Genomic DNA, 26,704 nt, shown 5'->3' with positions numbered 1-26,704 from the left:
TGAATTAACTTGGGTTAACATAGTTTTCTTTTAAATCTGAGTTCAGTTTCATCAGCCACACCAAGAACTGATTACTGCTAGATCAGCTGAATAAAGAAGTTAAATAGAACCTGGCCAATGTTCAAAGGTCTGAAGGCTGCAGAACACTGTGAGCAGTGGTGAACCTTCCCCAAAGCTCCAAGACTGCATCACATAGATGACAAAACCTTCAACACCATACGAACTAAAAGAAAGATTGTATGTGTATCATCATTAGGATGTGGATTTGTGTTGGTGTGTGCAGTGTTGGGGTAATTCGTTATGCTACTCTTTACATTAATTTCTTGTTACTCCAATAAATGATCTGAAAACACTGTCACATACTCTAATTACCAGTTGACCATATAAACCTTAGGCTACAGTCCCAGACAACAACACAAATCTCTATGCTAATATGGACACACATATGATCTTTCTTTTAGTTTTTAGCCTAAGTATGAACACAAACCTAACAACACAATGCAAAGAGTCTTCAAAGCCATTGCTACAGCAGTTCTATGGCAGAAATATGAACAGGAGAAATGGAGGCTTCAAGGCTGACTTATCATCAGTTTTTTACCTGATACTAATCTGGCTGCTTGGCATTCACAGCTTTATCATCTCTCCGGGTTCTTGGCTATTCAGTTCAATTCAATTTTAATTATACAGCACCAAATGACAACAACAGCCGCTTCAATGCGCTTTATATTGTAAGGTAGACCCTACAATAATACATACAGAGAAAAACCCAGCAGTCATATGACCCCCTATGAACAAGCACTTTGGCGACAGTGGGAAGGAAAAACTCCCTTTTAACAGGACAAAACCTCTGGCAGAACCAGGCTCAGGGAGGGCCGGCCATCTGCTGTGACGAATGGGGGTGAGAGAAGGAAGACAGGATAAAAAACATACTTTGGAAGAGAGCCAGAGATGAACTTTTCTTTAGCATTCTGTCTGTGCAGATGCTTGCAAAGAGCAGAAGTTGTGTTAGCAGTATATTGCAATTGTTTCCTGGATACAGTTTCCACTTTATCATTGCGCTGTTGTCCTTTTGTGCAATAAAACTAAAAGTTATGTCCATAGTTCTGTTCTTGAAAAAGCTGTATCGCTTCACCACTTCACCATTATCCTCCTGCACACACACAAACTAAAATCAGGTGACTGCAGCAGGACGTGCGTAGGGAGAAAAGTGATTGTCTGTTTGACACTTTCTTTCGGTCCGGTGTGCAGGTAACTGAAGAACCTTTGTAGTGCAAGTGATTGCATAATTGTAACTGCACTGTAAATATTGAAATTAGTACAGTAACATGTTACATTACTGCATTGCGGAAAAATGAAATGTGATTACAGTAATGCATTATTTTGTAACACATTACACCTAACACTGGGTGCACGAGACTGTAGTCTCAGGTTTATATTTTTAACTGGTAATTATGTGACAATGAATTTCAGGTCAACAATACTTTTTCACAGCACTGTACAAATGAGGACAGAATTATTAACCCCCATGTGTCCTGAGCAATTCCAGTTCGTTCTTATTTCAGCAAATCTCTGAAAGTCCTCCAGATTTTCCTCCTCCAGGATCTTCTGGCATGGACCTCGGTCTTCAGTTCACTCCACAGATGTTCAGTAGAATTAAAGCCAGTCAGTAACAGTCACTTCAGTCTTGAGGTAGTTCTTCACCAGCAGTAACTTTTGTTTAGTTATGCTGCTAACTGTTTGAGGGTTTCTTTCAAAAAATTGATATATCTTTTTTTCTTCGTGATTTCTTCCACTCTGATGAAATTCACAGTTCGAGATACCACTGAAACATCTACACAGGATAATTCTCCCACCACTGAGTTTCCCGGTGGGTAAGGTACAACTCTTTGGTTGTGTAATTCTTTGGGTTGTATGTCTCTCCCTTTTTTCTCCAAACACAAGCAGCATACTATGTGGCCAACGAGCTCTAGTTTTGTCTCATCTGACCAAAGGACACATTTCCAGTATGTGTAATCTTTCTCAAGGTTGTCCTTACCGTACATCAGTTTGATTTGAAGGAGTATCTCCTGCTTTTCTTGGTCTCCAACTTTGCAGTCCTATCATGTGCAGGGTTCTAGTGGTGTTTTTCTTTAACAAACTTCAATTCCCAGCTGGGCCGGTCATTCACTGTCTTGACAGTTGTCCTGGGGTCTTCAGACACACCTCTCACCACTTTTCTTTCCAGAGCCTTTGAAATCTTGTGCTTCCTACTTCTGCCTGGCTTGTTCTGTGCTGTGTGGCTCTCTTTTAATTGTTTTGTGATACTTCTTACTCCAGTTCTTGACAGAGTGACAAAGTGTGCAAATTGTAAGATAACAATGAGTTCTAACTTGATTTTACAAGTATTGAGCATTACAAAGTTAAAGCACACCTGCTATGTTGAAAACCCCTTTTATGTGAACAGTTACTTTCACTTAACTTCTATGATTTTTGCTGTGGGGGGAAAATGTATGAACGATCTGTTCAATTTAAGTCACTCACTACAATTCAGTCCTATTTTTACCCAAACCTTGGTTACCTGTTTTCAAATCACACGTCAGCTTCTCTTTTAAGCTGGAAGTCTGACTGGTGATGGCTCAAAAATTGCAATTGGTTTTCTGAAAGAGGTGGTCAGTTCACAGTCCACCAGCTGCTGCTGTGATCAAACGCAGTGGGAGGTAGCATGGGTTTATACATCAGCTATAAAGCTTTAGTGGTACTACACTGTTAGGAGTTCTCGTTAGCACAAGATTGTTCAGAGGCGCTTTTAAAGAAATACAGAGACAAAATTGTTGTTATTGTTTTAAGTTCTGTAATAGTTTTCCTACAGCACAGATTAACGGTAATTGGTGTTTTCCTTGCTATATTCTGTATGTAGCGCAGTAGCGATATGCATTTAGAATGTACTCTAATAGTCACTAAACAAACTCACCAAGTTATGATTAATTTAGAGATGGTTTCACATAATAGAGCCATTAAGAGAGTACCATTACATTAAGCACATTTAATCATCACAGAAGTCTCTTCAAACCCTTTTTAAAAACTTCCCGGGATAATAGGTAATAATGTAGAAACTGGTGATATTATTAGTAGATATGTTTGTCTTTTAACATTTCATTTTGTGAAATGCCATTGAAGAGTATAAAGTGGCCTCTGCAGTGGCGAGCATGTGGGGAAGTGAGGTGAAAACCAGGTCATCCAGAGGAACAGGTGTTGAGTCAACAGAATTGGATCCCACAGTGCAGATTGAGCGAGGAAGTACAGCAACAGTCTGATGTGCTGAATGTAGAACTGTACTTACAGCTTTTTCTGTACTTGCTTTCTCATTTACTTGTTTTCACTTATTTCACAATTTAAATGATCGATAGAAAGTCCAGAACTTAACGATGTAAAAATCATCGTTAACGCACTAACGTATTACTTTGTTATACCTAGTGTGATCACCATAAGTGTGTGGAAGCTCTGTGTAATCAACACTGACATTTTCTGAAAAAAAAAACCCTTATGCTTTTTTAATTGTGCTCATTTCAATTGATCTTTATGTGATTTCCAGCTATTCCATTAGTGCTCATAATGAGACATTAGGGTGGCGTGGGTATTAAACTGGAAGGAGAACCCTGCTACTGTAGCCCATCCTAGATTTGCCTAGATAGTCCTCCGCACTCAGGGTTATTATACATGGTAATTGGTATTTTACAAGGTTATCACATCAGCAGCAGCTAGTGAAAGACACAATTTTAAAGCCTGGTTGTTCTGAACATTTTCTATTGACAGTCGACAGTTGTGTGAAGCTGAAATGAAAACATACCAAATGTGCCATTGTCACAGCTGACAGGAATGTTTTGTGGCAGAATTTGAATGTCTAGAAGGTATGGCAATATACTTGAATACCTCTGATGAGTGTCAGACTGTTAAATATTTCTCCCCTTTTTCTGTTTCCCACTCTGTTTGCCTCTCCGTTACACACACTCTCACCTCTCCTTTTCTGTCCTTGCTTTCATTTTCTGCAGAGAAATTTGAAGCCAGTGATTCCATCCTTTTCTCATGTGAATTATTTAATTTTCATCTGCCTATTGTGTTGTCATCCATACTATAGGCAGCCTAAGCAGTGAGATGTGGGGTGCAATCAGCCATAGAGTGACACTTTATGCCACGTATGTAATGACAGGCAGCAAAGTGCCTTTAGGGTGCCAGCTTTCATCAAAGAAAATGTTGATGACATGTAGTTGTTGCAGAGCTGACGAACTGTCAAGGAGCTGTCAGGTTTGCACAATCACTGACACTGCACAGCTATGATCACCTTTATAATGATGAATGCTAACCTTTTGGGAACATGTAGTTGTTTTGTAGGCAAGCAGAAAAATGTGTGAATGTATGGGCATGCATATGTTAATCAGCGCCTTTATAATTAGATACAAGATCTATTTTAAACTCACGTCTGTCAGACTTCTTCAGGTAGGGACTCATACAACCTAGTTGTTCTTCTATTAGTACTTGTGATATTGAAGAAGGAGTCATACTGTAAGGTGTAATCAGTGTGGCTGTCTGAATTTAAAGCACACTGCATCTTCAATTTAAAGCAAAATTTCTGATAGCAAAGTCAGTATCTCCAAAATTGCTGCTCTTCCCTGAGCTGGAAATAAAAGCACTGAAAACTGATTTGAAGATGTATTTAGGTAATATGTTTTGGAGATGGTCCATTGACACTGAATTAGATTTTGACTCTGTGGGCTCATAGATTTTTAGAGATATTGTATTTAAATGAGTTCAAGCTTTGAATGAGAAAAATATGCCCAAACCACCACTATGTTAAAATCTTTTTTGTGCGTGTGTCATTCATGGTCAGCAAGCAGTTCCTAGATTTTGCTGCTGATGTCTGGAAGACATCATTGCACATCTTTGCACTGCTGTTCAGCATACTCTACCAGCGTACATGGTGAAATGTTTCAATGTGTATTTCATTTTTGGATAATAGTAAAGGAGATTTGTACAATAAATATGGTTGCCAGATTAAATTGATTTCACCCATTTTAGGTCTTTTCACAATTTATCCATTGTTATTTTTTATTTCTTTCATTTATCCAATTCGGGAACATGGAGGGGTTGGAGCTTACACCACTGACTACTGCTCTCTGTGGTAAATAATTGGAACTAACCTTCATCCACTGTTTTGGCAATTTCTGAGCCATCTACATGTGTTTTCCTCCAATAACCACTAGAGACATAAATGAGCCCACTGCAAATTTTGCATAAAAAGACAGTTACAGGTTTAAAAATGACAGAGGAGTTTGAGTGCATTCTAACTATGCCATTTCCAGCTGCTAGCAACAAATATTTCTGGCCCAACTTCACCTACTTCCAAGGTGCATGGGGAAGACAAAGATCTGATGACGTCATGACTCCAGCGACACTTCAAGTAATAGGGAACAACTTTATTAAGTGACCAACGCATTTTGGCTTTTGGGCTTCAATGAGGTCATTGCAAAATGTCGAACAGTTTGTGTTCAAATAAAAAACAGAAAGAGAAAAAATTCCAGGTGGACCAATCACACCTTCACAAATAAACGAGCTGACCAACTGACATTTAACAAGGTGTTTTCGCTAATTGGCTAATTGGTTAAGCCACAGCCCAAATAGGTTCTGTACTGAACCACTACAGATTAAAAGGGGAGGGAAAAAAAACCAAAACAAAAAAATCCCTGCATGTCTTAACGTAACATTTCAAGTGTATTTCCATGTTTAAGTTGCTGAGTTGTCAGTATTTTACTGTAACAGAAAAGCAGTGTATTGTGTGTCTCAACCCTCCGTCGCCAACCCCAAACCAAAACCCAGACAGATTCTTACTAGTTACAAATTATTGTATCTTTTCTTTGTTAATATTATCATTATTATTATTATTATTACTATTTTGAGTATTTTGTGTAGGAAGAATGAAGAGCTATCGTGTTGTCATCCAGGCCTTACTGTTCTTACTCTGTGTTGGTGGAAAACCTCAGTGTCATCAAAAGTATAACTCTGAGAGACTATCCTAAGTGGAAATCACTCTTGCTCAAGGCAAAATTTAAAAGAATGTAGAAACTACAGTAAGTCCAAAATTGAACTCAGCACTTCTAGTCTAGGCTTGCAAATTGAGGAGGAAAAGATGAAAGATCCTTGAGGAGAAGCAGATTAAATTAGGCAAAGAGAGAAACACAGTAAGACGCACAGTGAGCACTTATGATCACCAGGTTTTGTAATAAGAGTTCTGCTGACAATGAGTGCTGAATAGATTTCATTTATACATTAAGTACCTGCAGAGAGGATTTAGAAAATAATAAGAAGACTTTATCAAGGATTTTAAGCTAAGCTTTCAGTAGTTCTCCTCCAACTGTTAGGCAAACTTATGAAAAGTTAAGAGGCCAAATCAGTATTTTCACTTTTGTTGCATAGTGTTTCATGGCCAGTTTTATCCATGCAGAATCAGACATATGTGAATAACAGAATTTCTATAATGTATTTTATCTCCTACTGAAACTTTATGAACAGATAGCCAATAAAAAAGTCACAAGCATTTTAAAAGAGGTTTTCACACTCTGAGGGTCCAGTAATCAAGATGTGCCATAATTACTTTGTGATTCATGGAGACATTTCTTTCCTAGTCTATGAAATCGTCAATACTGGAATTTCTTTGGGCTGTCCTTGGACACAGTTTGGCAGTATTGCTTACGTGTACACACTTAACCAGTGTGTACATGTGCACGCACTCATGCACGTGTACACATTAATAATGTGCCTCCTAATGAATTACAAGTAGACCTTGAGGCCATACACCTATGTCCCACTAACGTCTGGCTTCATGCCCAATGACAAGCCTCATAAAACAAAAGACAAGGACAGACACACACACAGACACACACACACACACCATTCTTTTGTCTTAAAATAGTCTTTCCTCATCTGCATAATGATCATACAGAGATACACAACAACCTCACAGCATCTACTGTTTTAGAAACTTCCCATGTATTCTGCATGTGACTGCAAACTGTGTCTTTTACTTTTCCACACAGGAACACTTTTAATCTGTATCAAACTCATTGTCACTGTTGTGTAAAATCAGTCATTTAAAACTACCTGAAACAAACAAAATGTGTAAGAAAGGTAAGATTGACTGGAGCTTGGCGGGAGACAGTAGCATCACAGGAGGTATGTTACTGGTTGCCCAGCAGACAAAACTTTACCATCTCTCGGTGTGAGAGGTCAAGCACTCTCCCTTCATCCTGCAGATTAAACATTAAGAGATGAATAGCCAGCAGTTGTAGGATTTAAGAATGTCACACCCTACAAAATTTTATCATAAGCTGTAGTCAGCAAAATTATACAGCATTTCCCAGGTCTTTTGCAAGAGTGTGGACGTTTCAAGTGCACTTTCACAGAGAAGAGTTGCATTTAAGATGTGCATTATAACTTAAAGCAGTTTTTTATTGGATTTATGTATAAACTGTCAAATAATTCATCATCATCATAACCAAAAATATTATTATTTGTGCTTGTGAAATGTAATGATTGCCTCTGTGCAGTCCACCTCCCCCTTCCCCCCGACAGTTAGTAAAAAGGATAAAATAGGGAAAATAGTTATTAATTGTGGTCTACACGACTATATTTTAAAGTAACTATAACTGTGCATATAACAACATGATTTCTACCATGATGAACTGTGTCATTTTCTTATGCAGTGTCTGTTCTGCGCATTCTCCCCCTGCACCTAAAGGCCTGTCTCAGTGCTGAGCACAGCTCATGTAACCCTCCCCTGCTGCCCGTGTCCTCTGACCCAGAGTCAGCAGGTTAATAACCAGCTGTATCCAAAGCCATTTGTCATTTGCTACCTGCCACCGATAGAAGATGTCAGTAGATGTCTGTGCCCTTGTCACCCAGCCACATGACAAATACTGTATCAAGCTTTGCAATCGGAGGCTCCCTTAGGCTTCTCAGTACTGCTCTACTGAGCAGCCACTCCCACTTGATAGCATTAGATTCTTGTGCCATGATCCATATCAAGATAAACCAGTGATCCCCCTGCTCTTTTTCATCTCCTTTTTCCATTGCTCCATAAAACTCAACTGAGTGTGTCATTTTTTTCTGTTCGTACATTTCCTGCACACTTTTCCTTATAAACTTTTCCAGCTTTCCTTTCATTCTTTCCTTTGTTAGATAGTTCAAGTAAGTACTAGCCTGAAGCTGGTGGTTTATATAATGTAGGATGATTAACGCAGATAAGAAGAAGGGCAGTGACAGCGTTTCTGCGACTGTTCCTGATATATATGTTTAAAATTGAGCTTAATGAACCCATTATCTGCCCATTGAAAGTTTTGGCAGACTTTTGAGTCTGTTGTTTTTGGGTGACAGGAAAATAAAAAGAAAATGGGCAAAAATAGTGTAAACAAATGGACATGAGCATGGATAATCCTTTTCCATCTGTGACTAATTTTATCTGTAATTGAAGCGATGTATTGGTTGTAATGGCTGAAATATTTGTGATGACTTCCACTTAGTCTTTTTGAATTTCTACAAATCTCTAACTAATACCATGGCTTAATAAGTTGTCATAATAAGGATTGCAAAGCAGCTAAGCAGAGAAATGGCTTGACAGCAACTCTCACCAAATCAGCTGCGCAGCTGTAACAGAACCTAAGAAATCTATAATCTTCAGAAGTTAGATTTCTAGTTGGAAGTGACTGTTTGTGCGTGCAGAGACAAGGCCATGCACAAAATATATGCACACATAATCGCGTATGATGTTACCGTTATTTGTTAGTTTCTTCAGATCAACTGAATGGATGTTTTCCTTACAGAGTAACATTAGCAAAACGTGTCCTGTACACACAGACAGTCCATGTGCATTGTCTTATTCATAAAAAACAAAAAATAGGCAAAAAACATTTTTTTCTCTCTCTCTTTGTTCTTTTCAGAGATGTCTGGTACTGGGGAAGAAATTTCTCAGGTACATTGGAAGCAGCAGTGGTTGGAAAATGGGACACTGTACTTCCATGTGTCCATGACTGAGTCTGAGCTTTTAGCTCAGACCACACAACCTACTGCCCGGGAACCAGCCCACGTGCTGCATGAACACATGCATCTGCTACACATCTCAGTTATGGTAAGTTCTAAACACTAAAAGTGAAATATCTGTGGTTGTAGCTTTGAATGCATGTCCAGCATGGCAAGTGTCTGTATGCAGAAATAGAAATATTTTGTGGTCCTCCAAAGTTTTGTCCAGCTTTTGAATTGTTGACTGTTTGTGGTGTGCAGACCTTTATTTTTTTTCTTTTGTTGATATTTATTTGTTTCATTCTTTTAATATTGTGCTTTTATTACTGTGACATAACAAAAGGTCATTTAAATAAAATGTCAATTTTGAAAGCACATGGTGCGCTCTAAGGCCTACACACAGATAGGTGTTCATATTTTAAAAAGGTTTTTACAAAATCTTTCCATTTTGTAGAGGCTGCATTGCATTTTATTCTTTGTCAGACCAAAGTATGAGCAAAAATTTAATCCACAAAACCGGTGTATCTTATACTGCTGTAGCTGATAATACACTAATTTACTAACCAACCTACTACTAGTCATGCAGTGTCTCCTCCTCTTTATTATTGAAGATCATTCAGTTCAGTAAAGAATAATCATCACTGATCAGGGACAGATACAGGGAGTGCAGAATTATTAGGCAAGTTGTATTTTTGAGGAATAATTTTATTATTGAACAACAACCATGTTCTCAATGAACCCAAAAAACTCATTAATATCAAAGCTGAATGTTTTTGGAAGTAGTTTTTAGTTTGTTTTTAGTTTTAGCTATTTTAGGGGGATATCTGTGTGTGCAGGTGACTATTACTGTGCATAATTATTAGGCAACTTAACAAAAAACAAATATATACCCATTTCAATTATTTATTTTTACCAGTGAAACCAATATAACATCTCCACATTCACAAATATACATTTCTGACATTCAAAAACAAAACAAAAACAAATCAGCGACCAATATAGCCACCTTTCTTTGCAAGGACACTCAAAAGCCTGCCATCCATGGATTCTGTCAGTGTTTTGATCTGTTCACCATCAACATTGCGTGCAGCAGCAACCACAGCCTCCCAGACACTGTTCAGAGAGGTGTACTGTTTTCCCTCCTTGTAAATCTCACATTTGATGATGGACCACAGGTTCTCAATGGGGTTCAGATCAGGTGAACAAGGAGGCCATGTCATTAGTTTTTCTTCTTTTATACCCTTTCTTGCCAGCCACGCTGTGGAGTACTTGGACGCGTGTGATGGAGCATTGTCCTGCATGAAAATCATGTTTTTCTTGAAGGATGCAGACTTCTTCCTGTACCACTGCTTGAAGAAGGTGTCTTCCAGAAACTGGCAGTAGGACTGGGAGTTGAGCTTGACTCCATCCTCAACCCGAAAAGGCCCCACAAGCTCATCTTTGATGATACCAGCCCAAACCAGTACTCCACCTCCACCTTGCTGGCGTCTGAGTCGGACTGGAGCTCTCTGCCCTTTACCAATCCAGCCACGGGCCCATCCATCTGGCCCATCAAGACTCACTCTCATTTCATCAGTCCATAAAACCTTAGAAAAACCAGTCTTGAGATATTTCTTGGCCCAGTCTTGACGTTTCAGCTTGTGTGTCTTGTTCAGTGGTGGTCGTCTTTCAGCCTTTCTTACCTTGGCCATGTCTCTGAGTATTGCACACCTTGTGCTTTTGGGCACTCCAGTGATGTTGCAGCTCTGAAATATGGCCAAACTGGTGGCAAGTGGCATCTTGGCAGCTGCACGCTTGACTTTTCTCAGTTCATGGGCAGTTATTTTGCGCCTTGGTTTTTCCACACGCTTCTTGCGACCCTGTTGACTATTTTGAATGAAACGCTTGATTGTTCGATGATCACGCTTCAGAAGCTTTGCAATTTTGAGACTGCTGCATCCCTCTGCAAGATATCTCACTATTTTTGACTTTTCTGAGCCTGTCAAGTCCTTCTTTTGACCCATTTTGCCAAAGGAAAGGACGTTGCCTAATAATTATGCACACCTGATATAGGGTGTTGATGTCATTAGACCACACCCCTTCTCATTACAGAGATGCACATCACCTAATATGCTTAATTGGTAGTAGGCTTTCGAGCCTATACAGCTTGGAGTAAGACAACATGCATGAAGAGGATGATGTGGACAAAATACTCATTTGCCTAATAATTCTGCACTCCCTGTATGCATTTCATTTCTACCAAGCTTTATCTAGATACTTGTAACTAAAGCTTTATACTATATAAATCCATATATATATATATTTTTTTATGTTAGTAGTGTTAGTTTCTACCTACACCAAAATGCACATTACAACCACCTCCACTAATTTTGATTTCTACACCATTCTTTTCTGCTGTACCAAAATATGTTTTTCCTTAAGTTAAGAACAAACTTTTCACCACATTCTGTGCTTTATGCGGGCATTTTAAAAAGTGGGTAAAAAATAAAAAAAATAAGGATAATGCAGTTATTATAATAATAAAAAATGTATTAAAAGTTACAGAAGGCAGTACTTTTGAGTGTTTTTATCACTTCCAGCTTACGGCTTCTTACTGCTTATTTATTTTATTTATTTTTTGTCCACTCTAGACTCTGTTCTCTTCACTTTACTAATTCACATTCTCCACACATTTCCCATTTTTCAGGCTTCAGGTCTCATACTTCGCATCTCTTCTGTATTGGCTTTTTTCTGCTTTGCCTCTCCTTGCACACCCCACCACTCTCCCTCCTTTCTCCCCTCTCTGCTCTGTGCGCCACATTCTCGCTGTGTGCACACCTCTGTGTTACTCTCGTGGCTCTCTTCAGCTTCATCTCCTTCTCACTCTCCCTCAGAACACTTTTAGGGACACTTTAACTGAAAGGGTGTGCAGAACGCTATCAAAACAGCATTACATCCATTGAACGTAAACTGAAAGTGAACATTACATTTTTCATTGCATAACTGACACCGCAAGCAGTTATCTGTGTAATGACCTTCATTTTGATTTTGCCATTTTTTTGTATATATTTTTGTCAAATTAGAAATCATTTCCATCGTGAAACTGTAACTTCTGTGTAGCAGGAAGGCAATGTCGCAAGCTAATCTAACACTGACAACTCAGTCACCATCTATCTACCTTTTTTTGCTGTTGTACGAGGAAAAAAAATCAGAAACTAGATGTCCGTCCATTTTGTTTACCACTTATCAGCGTCCTGGCATGATGTGGGGTTATTTCCCAAGTAACTTTGGATTAGATGTCTTAGCCAAATTGCTAGTGTAAGCTAAAACCACATAATTGTGGTGTTCATAATGGAATGGCAGAGGAGGATTGTTAGGTACTTCCACAGTTTAAAGGCCCATATAAATTAACTCCCAGTGAGAATATAAATTACCAATCCAACTTTACAACCTTCTTCTGTGCACATTTATATTTAGGTATGTAGGTTTTTGCACACTGGCACGTTTTTATGTAATTTTGCCTCTATCGGCCCCCAATGTTAATTTTAATGCAGGCCAGGCCATTTTAAATCAAACATTCAAAATGTGATTAAAGTTCAGACTTTCAGCTTTATTTCCAAGGATTTGACAGGAGTATTTCATTAACTGTTCATGAACTGGAGACATTTTTATACATTGGCCAGGCCCATTTGATATTCATATTGATCTGATATAATTTTAAATATCCGTATTGTTTTTAATACTTGAAAATCCTTTGCAGTTAATGACTAGCTGAAGTAGAGAACCTCTGGGCATCACCAAATACTGTGTTTCCTCCTTTGAGATGCTTTGCTCGGCCTTTACTGACAGCACTTTTAGAGGGCCTTGCAGGGTCTCCTAGCCTTCAGCTGTAATTGAAAAAACATGTCCTACAAGGTTGCATTCAAGTGACTGATTTGGCTGTTAGAGAATATCCCATTTCTCTGCTATGAAAAGTATTTGCAATGATTTGGCATTAGGCTTAATCTCAGCAGAGTATATCGCCTTATACACTTCAGAATCCATCCTCCTACTTCTATCAGCAGTCATCAATAAACACGAATGACCCGTTCCATTAGCAGCTTTATATGAACATGCTGCCACCATACTGAACAGATGATGTGCTATGCTTCAGATGTGTGCATTTTTCTTTTCCATATTTTCTTTTACCACATTTCAATATTGATTTCATCTCCTCCAATTTAATCTTTAAAAAATAAGGGGGTTGCACAAAAATTGGTATAATTGGTATAACAGTTAATAAAATGCTTTTTTTGTTTTGTTTTGTTTTTTTACATCCTTCCCACCCATTTTCGATATATAACTGAATCAGAACAGATGAAGCAATATTGAAATGTATTTTGCTTTCTTTTATATAGCATTTTTCTTTTCTTTGCTAAATGAACTTCTTTATATTATTTACATGATCAAAATAAAAATTAACAAACAAAAAAAGAAAAAGTGAAAATCTGCACTTCAATAACATGTTGATTGTCTGCTGAAAACTCCACTGCGGTGGCATACAGAGTCATTAAAAATGTAATTCATTTTTAAAAAGTCATTGTCCAATGATTTTTTTTAACCTAACTGTTAAGCTGTTTTGTTGTTAAAAAAATTAATATAAAATGTGGTCTATAACTGAGATGGCAATGGCAGTGACAATGATAACTGCCTAATTGATTAAGAACAATCAATGGACTGGCTGAGCATGTTTATATGTCAACAGTTGCTTGGACTTCATTCTATATTTAGCTGGAGGTCATCGCAATCAGTTCTAGTGCTAAGCAGGTAGTGACAGTCTCATTATGTTGGGATCCCAATAATTTAAAAAAGTGAATGGAAGCACAGTAAGGCGGTAAGACTAGGACACAACGGCTGTATCCCAATTCAGGGTCTGCAGCCTTAAAGTACGCAGCCTTAACGGTCCACAAGGGCCGCGTACTCAAAGACCGCTGAGGCCGGAAGTGCGAAGCTTGTGAAATGGGTCAGTCTAGCCTCCGTCGCGCTGCCCAGGTTGCCTAGCAACCATGAAACTAACAGCTGGAAACGTTTCATACAGCATTGTTTGATAGAAATGAAGGAGAAAATCTTTTGTTCATTTGTTTGTTTGTTTCTACATAAGCTTTGATCATTCTCTGTAAGATTAAGCTCAGCTATTGAACAGCGTATATTTTAAAGTAAAGGCTTTAAAACCAAGTTAGTACAAACGTCACTAATGTCACATAACTTTGCCGACATGTGGCCAACAGTAATGTTCTAATGTTCTTCGTTGTTAAACATTTGCACATAAATAAGTGACATAATATTCAGTACTTACTTAAAGTTTACTCTTCGGGCGCCCCTCATCCGCTGTTTTTTTTTCGGCAAAATTATCCACACCCACCGCCGCGCTATGCATTCTGGGATATGTTGGGCCACGAAGTCTACACCGCCACATCCTTAAAATTCAGGGAAATGAAGGACACATTTGAAGGCCGCATTTCAGGCAGCCTACGAATTGGGACAGCCTTCGTCGCGTCGCTGTGACGTAATCGGCCTTAAAATGCGGCCTTTAAGGCTGCAGACCCGGAATTGGGATACAGCCAAGGTATGCCAGTTTGGCCTTATGACCCTAAGGTGTCTCCTCCTTTGAGTTAACATCATTATGTCTGATGCTGTCAGTTCTGGGCCAGACTGAAGTGTGAGTACTCTATTCTTCTGGCATTGAGCTGTCAGTTTCTCACTCACTCAAGCAATCGTTTTCCAACTCACTCTGCTTTTCACTGTCCCTCTCCAACAAAGTCTCTCTCCATCATATGACAGGAGCAGACAGAAACAGATATTCCTTTCAACACAGACTGAAATGTAGTGATTAAGTTCTCTCATGTTTTTAGTAATAATCATGCTGACTATAACATATTGTAGGCAATTTTTATTCCAGGTTGAGTGTGGTATGTATCTTGGCAGGTTATTGCCAAGGCTTCCATCTAGAGTAGTAATTCATCGATAGACTGATATTACTTCCAGTTACCTATCCCAGCTACCATAGGGCAAGAGGAAGGGTGGCCCATGACCGTGAAAGCAAGCTCTTCACACACATGACTGACTGACAGACTGACGGATTTAAATAAGGGCAAAAATGATTGATTGAATTTAAATTATTTGGGAAAAATTATTCTGGGCCCTGTAGAAATAAAAAAGGAAAAAAATGCCATTCCTTAAATTATTAACCGGTAGCACTACACGGTTTGCTTGTAGAAAGCAGCAGCTCCCTTGTTTTGATCAGGCTCTAAGATGTAGTGAACCAACCCTTAAATAAAAACACCATCCTACAGCTGAGGCAGATTAGAAAAGGAAAAAATATGATGCCCAATGCATGATGCAACAGAGAGTTTTTTGTGCTGTGAAAAATAATTTCAGGTGAGATATAATTGCATTTCTCAGCAATGAGCACTGAAAATGATATAAGGCAGCAGAAATTTGAATACGTTGTTCAGAAGAAATAGCAGTCAGTCATACGGTGTGTAGCACTGTAGAGCTTTTTTTTTTCCAAAGAAATGACATGTTTAAGTTCACTGGGAGGACAGGTAGTATTTTACCAAAATGAGATGCAATAAAAGCTGGCAGCTGAAAGCCTTTCATATGCCATATTACATAACATAATCATCAATTATATGGGATCTGGGTGTCTACAGCAGAACACAAAATTGAAAATTGTGGGGGGGTTTTTTTCTTGATATTAGGATAAAAAAACAGTTCATAAACTAAAATTTGACTAAAAACCAAAATGGCCAGGAAACATTTAATTTTTAAACTCAGTCTGGCTCATTTCTTATAATTGAGCCTGAGGTCATTTAATATTCTTGAGCTCACACAGTATGAGTAAAGAACTACTCTTCTTATCGCTGGCCTGATAGATATGCATGGAGATACAGTGCACCCTACATGGGTGAGATGTCTTCTTTATAATTAAACAGTCAGTGGTGATATATGACCATCAGTGTGGTAGGTCATGGAGGTATTTTAGGCAGTTGTGTCTACTCTAGAATCAGGGGCTACGGAAATTAATTTTCACCGTGCATATGCGGGCACAATTTTTGCCGGGAGTGAGGACGTTTTCAATTATCACATTAAAGTTCAAACGAGCTACATTTTAATTGCTCCGAGGTTTAATTGTTTCAGTCACCTTTTAGTTTCTATAATTTTACACATGCATGTTATTGCGCCATGAATACAAATTCAGCTGTAATTAAAGTTACTGGTAGGAAGTAGCTGATAGAAACGGGTAGAAACTGATACAAGGTTGCAAGTGGACATATATGGATTTATTTAAGAAGCTAATTGGGTCTTTAATAAAGCTTATTTAAATCACCACAGCTTACAGTGTATTACTTTACCTATAGCCACATATCATAAAAGAGTGGTTTATATATAGTTTCAGGCTCAACTTGCTCAATTTCAACATGTGGACTGCAAAAAAGCAATGAGAATCACTTTAATTAAAGTTACAAAACTAATTACGCATTGTACATTATTTAAGGATTTCTTCTTTGTCGTCTTTAGTACTTATTCTCGTTTTTTTATTTCTTTTTTATGTTGTATCCGAACCACTATACTAAGCCATGGTCATAATTCCATCTCTGTAGGTGTAGATAAAGTGAAATAGAAAGCAAGATGAAAAGTGTGTCCTTATTGATAATGAATATTCTCTGCTAGATAATCCTTACTGGGAAATGCAGTGCTAATGTTTATGTGTGTTGCTCTTAAAAGAGAAAAGCAAGAGGTGCCAGTTCATGTCATTGGGTTAAAGATGTGATCCATATGGCAAATGTTGCAGGTGCCCAGGTTTGAGTCTACTCCATGCCGTTTTGTCCCTTTTCTTTCTTCATATTTTTCTGTTTCCTCTACTGTCCTGCCCAGATAAAAGGTTAATGTGCTCAGCAAAATTAAATATAATAAATTATCATGATTCTTAAAAAAATCTACATTTTGTTTAAATTGTTTGAATGTATCCATACTGCCACAATTAGTTTCAGTTTGTGCCCAGGATGTCTGTGAAGGTTGTCAGTCATCCAAGTCATTGTAGTTTAAGGAGCTTGGAAAGAAAATGGTCTAGACTTCTTTAAGTTTCCTTGAAGACGTTTCGTTTCACCTCTCATCCGAGAAGCTTCTTCAGTTCTAAGAGCAAGTGGTGGAGATTTGAACCTTATGGGAGTGTCCCCAAGAGGGTCATGGACCCCCTATTGATCCTCTACCTAATCACACAGGTGTGGGTCACAATCAGCCAAGGTTTCGGGTGAACCCATTGTGAAACCTAGCCCCACCCTATCCTGTGATTTACTCAGGTCAAATGGCCCAGGATGTGAGTGGGCATTAAGGCGTCTGGGAAGGGATCTCAAAACTGGATTATAGACAGACGGTGTCATAAGCCACCCCCTCTGTTCAAAGATGGTTATTCACAGTGGACATAGATAGTTTCTTTCACCATCTGTCTTCTCTGTCCAAAATGTGAACACTGCCATTGGCATCCTGCGTTTATGAAGTGGCTGTTTGGTCACTCCAATGTAGAGGTCTGAGCATTCCTCTCTACACTGTACAGCATACACTACGTTGTTAAGTGTGTATTTAGGAGTTTTGTCTTTGGGATGAACCAGCTTTTGTCTGAGTGTCTGGCTGGGTCTGAAGTTCACTGAGGTGTACGTTGTGTCTAGTAATTAATAAATACTGTAATTCACATATTACCAATTGAAAGGAATTGAATTGTATGTATGCAAATGAATTTTATGTACGTATTCTACTGTATGTAAACATTATTTAAATCTTCCTTTAAATTTAATAGTAAGTAGTACTACAGTATTATATATTAAGCTTGCAGTGGTTCTCAATGAAGTCCCCAAATTGTTTTGACGCTGGTTTCCACCAATCTAGCCATATGACATAATATTAATAAACTAAAGAAAAATGGTCTCAAATTGTTTAACAATGTGCTTTTTTTAGTGAGTACCACTGCCACAACATAATGGCTCATCTCAAAGAAGTTTCATTTATTTGGTGAATGCAAGTCCTTCTTTTCTTTTACCGAGTCTGATATGATGATAAAATATATTCATGCTTAGTCATGCAACAATATTTAGGTTTTGAGAGAAGATTGGGAATTAAATGTGGATCCATCCAGTAAATGCTTATCCACATCAGCTTTGTCAAGTGTGCACCCTGGACCGGTCCCCATTCATTCACAGGGGCTGAATAATTAAATGTGAAACTTAAAAAAATGAAAAGTGTTGATACAAATTAAAAATAATAACTCTTTAAAATAAGTTATATATTTCAATAGTAAGAGTAATATAATGTAAAGTGCATAAATTATTTCAAGCTTTTTAGGGTACAAAACAAGCAACTGAAATAAGAAGCAAAAATAACTATTTAAAACATGAATTAAAAAAAATATCATTAGGATACAATGTTCTTCAACATTCTTCTTTTATTATTTATCTACATTTACATAGAATTACCACATTTAGCCTTCCGGCAGAAAGCCTTAAAAGCAAACCTCTCCTATGTGCCCATGGCTTGATGGAAACCTGCGGTTAACCAATTGACCCACACTCAAGATTTGATATGCTTTGGATCCAAAATACATTTCACCACAGCACAGTAACTTGCACCATCAAGCTTAAATTTGGTGCCCCTAGCACAAACTTGTCCACAACTGAAAGATTACAGATTTCTGCTCTTAAATTCAGGAGGCTGTTGTGCATTACAGGAGCGCTTTAGGGTCTAACCAATTGTGAAGTCATTTAAGTTGTCTAAAGACAAGCCATGTGGCACTGTGCCTTTTTCAGACAATTACCAAGTCTTACCCTCCACTAACAGTGAAAGATTTGCTAATAATACAAGTAGTGAGCAGAGCAGATTTGGCGTTCAACCAATGTGGAGTTGAAGCCTGACAGACATTTAGCTGTCAGAATTATCTTTGGCTACTTGGCAGAGGTCTGCCAGCACAAGAACACAGTGCTGTAACTTCATATGATACTCACCTAAATCCTCAGTGTACACTGCCTTGGGGAGTTGCCTTTAGTTTCGTATACTGCAAAATTTCTTGTACCCATAACCTATATGTAGACCTATTATACTTTTCAGGACTTCCACAATGTCATTCTGATATTTGAGGTCTTGTGAAATGTGACCTACAGGATTGTGCTCTTTTTGTGAGTGTCCTCCCACACTTTTAAATATCACAAACTAATATCATACTGACATCCCTGGGTTAGATACCATCTCCATTACTGTCTTGAACAAAGTCTATATGTGGGAAACACTGTATGAAGTTATTTTACATTTTATAAGCTTTTCTTCTCAGTTTGGAGTCAGTTGAATGGCAATAAATTAAAATTGAAGTCTGAAGTCCATTGTTTTTGTAATAGACAATCATCAATATTCAATATAACAACACACCACATGATAGTTTGCTGCTACTCTAAGTGGCACACACGAAAAAAAACCCAAAAAAAAACGTTAGTGTTCTCCTTTCTCCAACATGCAGTCACATTGGGGTGACCCAGTCATCCACTGGGACACTAAATGTGTCTAGTTGCACATTTAGATTGTTCCCATTGTTCCTATTCCGAGCATAGTTCCCAACACCTGCTGGAAGTCATGGGGTCTTTTTGCCCTTTCTCTTCAAATAGTTTTACCTTGCATGTCCCTGTAAGGGTTAGAACGGAGGTTCGAAAGTTTGTATAAGTACAAAGTAGGGAGCAAACAACAAATCATAAATAAAATATAACCACACAACTAAAACAATCAACAGAGACTGATGAGCCACTTGAACAAAATTGCATTTAAACTTTAAATATTCTGGGGAGGAAGTCAAAGGCTGTGTTTAGGATGGTTCTATCACCACTTTTTGATGACAGTGTTGTTGGCAAACTCTATTTTGACTTATTTTTCTAAACTTTATGGCTGTAATTATGCTGTCCCCTTGACGGGATTAATCTGACACAGCTTCTTTCCTGGGGATAAGTTTAATGGATCTCGACTTTAATTTCTGTTCTTAAATGTGATGAAGGAGGTTTTCCCAGGTGTTGAACGATTGTTATGGTGCCAGGCTAACTAAGAATTACACAACATTATATTCAATTGTGCAATCATTCAAATGTACAAGGTCTATAGTGGTGCAGGCCTACCATGTTGCATTCATCAGCCTCATAAAATGTGACTGCCATTAACAAGATGGTGTTTTAACCCTCATCCAACTGACATATTTAACCAACATGGACCATTGCCAAAGAATATTACTAACAAAACTATTTTTCTTCTCTCGCTATTTAATTATGTCTTCTAAAGAACATTTTGTTATTATGATTATTATTTGTGCTAATTTAATTAATCTTGAAAGCTATACTTCTGTATCATATAATTTGCAGCTCTTATCCAAAATACAATCAACATTATTACTTTAATGTTATTTGCCGTCCTTTGATTCTAGTATTAGTTTTCAGTAATTTCAATTAAACATTATTTATGTTGGATTTATATGATGAAACCAATCTAAATCATTTTGACCGCAATATAAACTAATTGAAATAAACAGATGATAAACACAACGCCAAATGGCAGCCAATTCAGACATGTAATCTCTCCAGCGTGTTCATGGTGTGCATCAAAGCCTCGTCCCAGTAGGTCTTGTCAGAAACACCTAGGAGGTGTCCAGAAGGCATCCTTGCTTGTATCCTGAATCGTATTGTTTTGGATGCTACCCAAAGCTCATGGCCATAAGACAGGGTAGGAATATAGATTGATCTATATCTCAACAGCTTCGCTCTTAGACTCAGCTCTCTTTTTATCACAACAAACTGGTATAGCATCTGCACCAATCTTTTTCAATCTCCTACTTGTGAACAAAGCCCAGAGAAATTCCTCCACTTGGGGCAGCAACTCATCCCTAATCCAAAGTGGGCACTCCACCCTTTTCCCTGGCTAAGAACCATGGGCTCAGACTTAAGGTGCTAATTCTCTTCCTAGCTGCTTCACACTCAACTGCAGACCACCCCAAAGCCGAAGGTCACCGTCTAATGAAGCCAAGAGAACCACATCAAGTGCAAGAATGAGAGACTAGATCCTGAGCCTATCAAATCTCATCCTCTATCAAAAGGCTGTGCCAAACAATTCTGTCCATAAATATTATCAACAGAATCAATCAAAAGAGACCGCACTGGTGGATACTGAGTCTGACTTACTGCTAGCAATGTAAAACCAAGTTCTCACTGCAGTTGTATAGGGACCAGAAAAGAAAAAAACCACTACAGGCAGTTATAGAACAGACATTTTCCTCATGCTATGGTCAAGCATGCTGGCATGTGACAGGAGCTAATAGCTGCTACCTTCATATCGTTGTTTCAGGAGGAAAAGAGTACATTTTCCACCAAAAATCTTTGAACAGTTACATCAGCAGGTGGAGTTTTCCTCATTCCCTGGAGGGTCATTACTGCTGAGATTGGGGCTTGCAATACAGCAACATCAGCTCTCCTTTTCATGTGTAGGATGACCTGAGAATGCCCCAGCGGTCACAGGTAGATCCAGTGATGTCTCCAACTTTCTGATAACTTCCAGTTTGGGAATTTTCCCAACCAGGTGATGAATTCAACAGTGAAATGTTTCTTCTTGAGTGTGCCCCCACTCCCCCTTTGGTTCTGTACGATGCTTTAATTTAGGACCAGCAGCAAACATGAACTGAAAATATCATTCCAGTTATTAAAACTGCAGGGCATGAAGAGAGCAAAGTGAACCAGAGCCAAATTCACACACTTGGCCAAATAAAGATGATTCTGATTCTGCACACACTGAATAGGGTGCTTTTAACCGTGGTCCTCTGGCACCCGAAAACATTTGTATTTTCAAAAAGCACTAATCAAAGCAGACATAGAAAAAAATGTGATATTATTAGGAACAAAATAATAAGTCACAAAAGTTTGAAATGAAATGGGGAAAAAAGTGAGGTACGAAGAAAAAAAATTATATATACACCTCTGGGGTAGAGAATGACTGACTGCGTTCTTTTCAGACGGGCTCAATCTACACCTTGCTATTTTTTTCCTTTAAATCAATGAATGACCTGCTCAACCTGCTTTGAGGGACTTCTCAGTAGCCACAGAAACAATTAAAGGGCAATTTTAAGTAATTCATCTGCAACGTTTCCTGCTCCAATCTGATTAGACAAAATTCATTCCAATGTTTAAGTTAATACAGACAAACCAGATAAAGATAGAAAACCAGTCTTTCTCCCAATTGCATTAAAAACAAACCTTAAAAAACAAACTTCTCTTTCCAGCTGTAGTAAGACAGATTACAAGCTACAGCCAAATTATCACAATCAGCCATTCTCTGACCTGGTGGTATACTTGCACATAAACCACTACATTGGACACTGATGACACCATACCCTGCCACCCACTTTTCAGCAAGTGTAAGTGCTCAAAAAAATTTACTGAAAAAAAAAATCTCTAACCCCTTAGAAGTTCAAAAATGTTATTTTCATGCCTAAGAAAAAAATCCTGATTGAGGTTGTCATAATTCATGCATGAAAAGGTTAACTAACTAACTAACTGTGTACTCACACCAGGCAATCCATACTGGGCACATGGACATTTGACCATCAATGTTCAGTCTGTTCGATACATCTGATCGCTGCTTGCTGTGATCAGGGCAATTTGATAAGTGAATTATGCTCTGGCCCTCTTGAGGAGGTGGGCACATCTACACCCAAGCTTGAAATTACTAATGCTTCCTCAACAGCTGCCTCCAAAAAAAATCCCTGTGTTATATAATTAACGGACTGTACATATGAGAGAACAATGAGCTATCATTCCCCAATTAAGCCACAAAACGCATAAAATCATGAAATTCATTTTTATAAAGAGCATTTGTTTTTGTGAGAGGCAGAGTGAGTCCTGTTTTTTCTTAAGTTACACCAGAAACACATTTTTGACTCATCTGGACGAAGCACCAATGAACTCATGCCATGTGCCCCCCCCCTCCATAATTCACAAGAATTGTTTCTCCTCTTAGAATGATGATCACATCACACACAAGAATGATCACCTAATGGGTTTTCACCCAAATTGTGCTCAAGGTCAAGTTCAAGGTTTTTCTAATTTTAAGGGCACTTTTCATGACACAACTTTTTCACAACATGACCTTCATGCCCACTCCTTAAAATTTCAACCAATTCTCACTACTGAAGTACAACAAACCATTTAGCAAAGCCATTAACATAAGAGTCGCACTGACAATAAATTTTGCATGCACAAAATGATACAGGCAGAACTTCATGAAATACCAAATGATGCGATAGCTTGAAGTAACTCTTCATATTATTCATATCCTGTTAGATAGTGATGGCCATGACCTTATTGAGCTTGATTATGAAGGGAGTGATCGTATTGGTTGGATTATTACATTAGGAAGGCATGACTGGCCATACTTGGGGCCTTCCTGTCATCATTATGCTAACATCAGTAATGTGGTCAGTGCTGTGGTAAAAACAATATGAAACATTTTTATATATATTTCCATGGTTTTTATGGAAGTACTACAATGTAGTCATAATACTACTGAACTCAAACACTTTAATTTGGTAGTGAACAAGGTTATTTTATCCTGGAGATGACTATTTGCAAGCTTTCTTGACTTCTCAGTGGATTTTAATTCTCATAAGTTTATGCAAAAGAGATAACCAATGACAAGAAAACACATCATTTTCATTCCGTATTTCACACGTTACAAAAACTACTAACTTGTCATGGATTCTGAGCTATATGAACTACTACATCACTGAACCTCTGGTTTACTGCAACTTTACTTGTACATATGCAGTACTATGCTGGTATTTCTTGCACTCTGAGCATGAAAATGAGGATGGTAGTACACTTGGGCCAACTGTAAAAAGTCTCATTTCCTTTAATTAGTCCGAAAGGAGGGCAGGGACCTTATTATTCACTATAATCTTCTACAGCAAGTGACACCACACATGAAAAGGTCAAGGTGTTCTTTATATGTTCTGCTTGATCCTGGCTTTGTCTCTTACTTGTATCCATAGGGGAGCGAATGGTACAAGCAGTATTTCGTGAAAGCTTCCTGGCATGATTCCCGCATGCTCTCATTCATAGCTGCTCTGTTCCTGGAATTCAGCAGGATACTAAACACATGATCAGGTGTTCTGGTGCCGCTTCAAGGACTGTGCCACTGTCATCATGGCTTAGGTCCAGACTTTGGTTGTGACATGAGCGTAGAAGGATAATATTTATTTTGTTTTCTGTTATTCTTCTTTTGTTCTGTTGTTCTGAATTAAGTGAATGGACCTCCACAGAATTATGTGTGTATATGTAAAAATCTTTGTTATGATTATACATTCTTTATTTACATATGCTTTGGCAACAACCCAGTGTACAGTGATTCATAGCCATCTGTATTTTAGAAGCTGAGAATGTCATAGTTTCCTACCCACATGTAAAGACTCCATATGGCAGCTCTTCAGCTGCAGTTATAACAGCTTACAACACCAGTAGGAATGAAGAGTGCAATAGCTTCTCTATATTTACACTGCCTACAGGCAATAAATGTTAACACCTTTACCACTTCAAAGGCCCCTGGTAAATGTAAAGTATTCTAGCGTGAAGTAGAAGTTCAATAACAAACAACTTGCAGCTTTAAAATAACTTACAGTTGTTAATTTTTTATGTTATATTTTAAACATAAGCCAGGTAGAAGTCTAATGTATGCCATGCACTTAAGCAGTATATTAATTGTAAGGGCAGGTCCTTTTTGCAACAAGAAGTGATTAATACAAATAAATAAAATTCAGTAAGTAAATGATTCAAGCAAGCAAGTGGTTACAATTATGCTACAGTATACCGTTTATCAGGAAATGCTGGGTTTGGAGTGGTAAGACTCGCATCCAGACATAGAAACACGACCTTCTTTGTTTAGGTTGTATTTAGATTAAATTCACTTCTTAAAATCTGATTATTATTTTAGTACTAAGGTGTAAATTTTTCTGTAGAAGTTTTGCATGTGCCGTCATTTGCATTTTAGAGCTGGTATTAGAGGACATGATATCCGGTAGCAATCGTGTTCAATAATTCATAAGTTGTTTACACTGAAATTATCAGTGTTATTTCCCCCCACAACCCCTATATTCTGCTGCACTGTTGGGTGCAGCAGTCATTATGGAAAAAAAGACTACTTTGTTTGTATTTTTCACGTTCCTACTCATCTGGATAGGAAAAGACAAAAGTAACTATTTCGCTGACACAGCAGTATCAGTTAAAATTTAGTAGAATTTTTCAAATCACCACTATCTGTCTTAACTAATATTTAACCATTTAGCATTTTTACATTTATATTTTCATTTTCTTACTAATTTTTTTCTTTCTCATCTCCTTCCACCTCACCTGAAGCCTCACTCCTAAACTGAAGTTAGCTGGCTCTTACAATTACAACAGCCAGCTAAACAATAACATAACATTATGAGCTAATTTTAGACTTTAGTATCCTAAGCTTTTTTAATTACTTTCCCTATGATCAACAGTTTGATTACACTCTCACATTGCATGAGAGTATTAATATTAGTTTTATTATTTGCTAAGTGCGAGTGTGCCCACATTAGGTCCCCTTCTAAAAAGTTTCAGTAACAGTGGCAAATAGCAGTAAACATGAGCTAACAGCAGCTAATTAACTCACCTTAGTATCACTGTCATCAATCCCACATGAGCTATATTGACTCAGGTAAATCCCTGAGTGACCGTGGTCCACGCGATCCAGTGACTACAGTTCCAGTGACTGAGGTTTGTTACTTATCCTGACACGAAATTCTGATATGCATCCAAAGATTTGAAGGGCTTCGGATCTCGTCCAGTATAATTCGAGGGGTTGTTGATAACATAATGATATAAATTGTTTGGCGTGAAGTCAGGGAGAGTGCCAGGGTTGCACTTCACAGCATCAGTAAACATACTCAGAGGAAGTAAGTAAACATCCATTTTAGTCCTTCCCTTGCCCAATTTCTCCACATGACAAGTAAAATGTTTGCCATGAAAGTGTTTTTCTCCCTTTAAGAGAGAATATACACTGTTAACTCATAGTTGCCATAGTTTATTTCTTCTGCATAATGTTTAGTAGGCTTTTCACTTACCTGACGTATCAGGATTGTTACATGTCCAAAATGGCCATCAGAGATAAGCAGTCACGTGTCTGCAAAATCCCCTCCTTTGGATTATTCTTGCTTAAAAATAAATAAATAAATACAAATGTACACATACCTCCACAAGATGTTGTGAAGGGGTTTTCTTAACAAAAGAAAGAATGCTGTGACCAACCACTTTATAGTGTTGCTGATTTGGGCAGCGCTTTACTTCTTTTGAAGAATGCACCACATTGTGGCTTTTTGCTATGTCTCTGGCAGGTTTATTTCGTTGTTTTTTGCCTAATGATCACCTCCTTCACTCTTTGTACCTTAGACTGAGGTACAACATTTAACATTTTGACTCCAGATCTTTTATTCTTTATTTTTCATGAAAAAGTAAAGGAACAGACCTCAACCGGCCAATTGTCCAATTAATTGTCCTGTGAAAATGGGGGACTAGATATGAAAATGTAAAAACAGATTTAAAAATCCCCTGAAGTG

The 26,704-nt window shown here is 38.0% G+C and overlaps 1 protein-coding gene across 1 annotated transcript in view; it reads left to right on the top strand.

The window, feature by feature from the left end:
* The window catches only part of LOC102288892 (astrotactin-2), a 292,853-nt gene that overhangs the window by 40,814 nt on the left and 225,335 nt on the right, over positions 1 to 26,704 (top strand). The window contains exon 2 of the mRNA XM_005930128.3: positions 8,967 to 9,154. Within this exon, the coding sequence (XP_005930190.1) occupies positions 8,967 to 9,154 (188 nt within the window). The remainder of the gene's footprint in view (positions 1 to 8,966; positions 9,155 to 26,704) is intronic.

This window comes from Haplochromis burtoni, unplaced genomic scaffold (genome assembly GCF_018398535.1).
Source record: "Haplochromis burtoni strain Fernald_Lab_line unplaced genomic scaffold, NCSU_Asbu1 Contig_72, whole genome shotgun sequence".
Classification (NCBI taxonomy): Eukaryota; Metazoa; Chordata; class Actinopteri; order Cichliformes; family Cichlidae; genus Haplochromis; species Haplochromis burtoni.
This window is presented reverse-complemented; position numbering and strand designations above follow the sequence as displayed.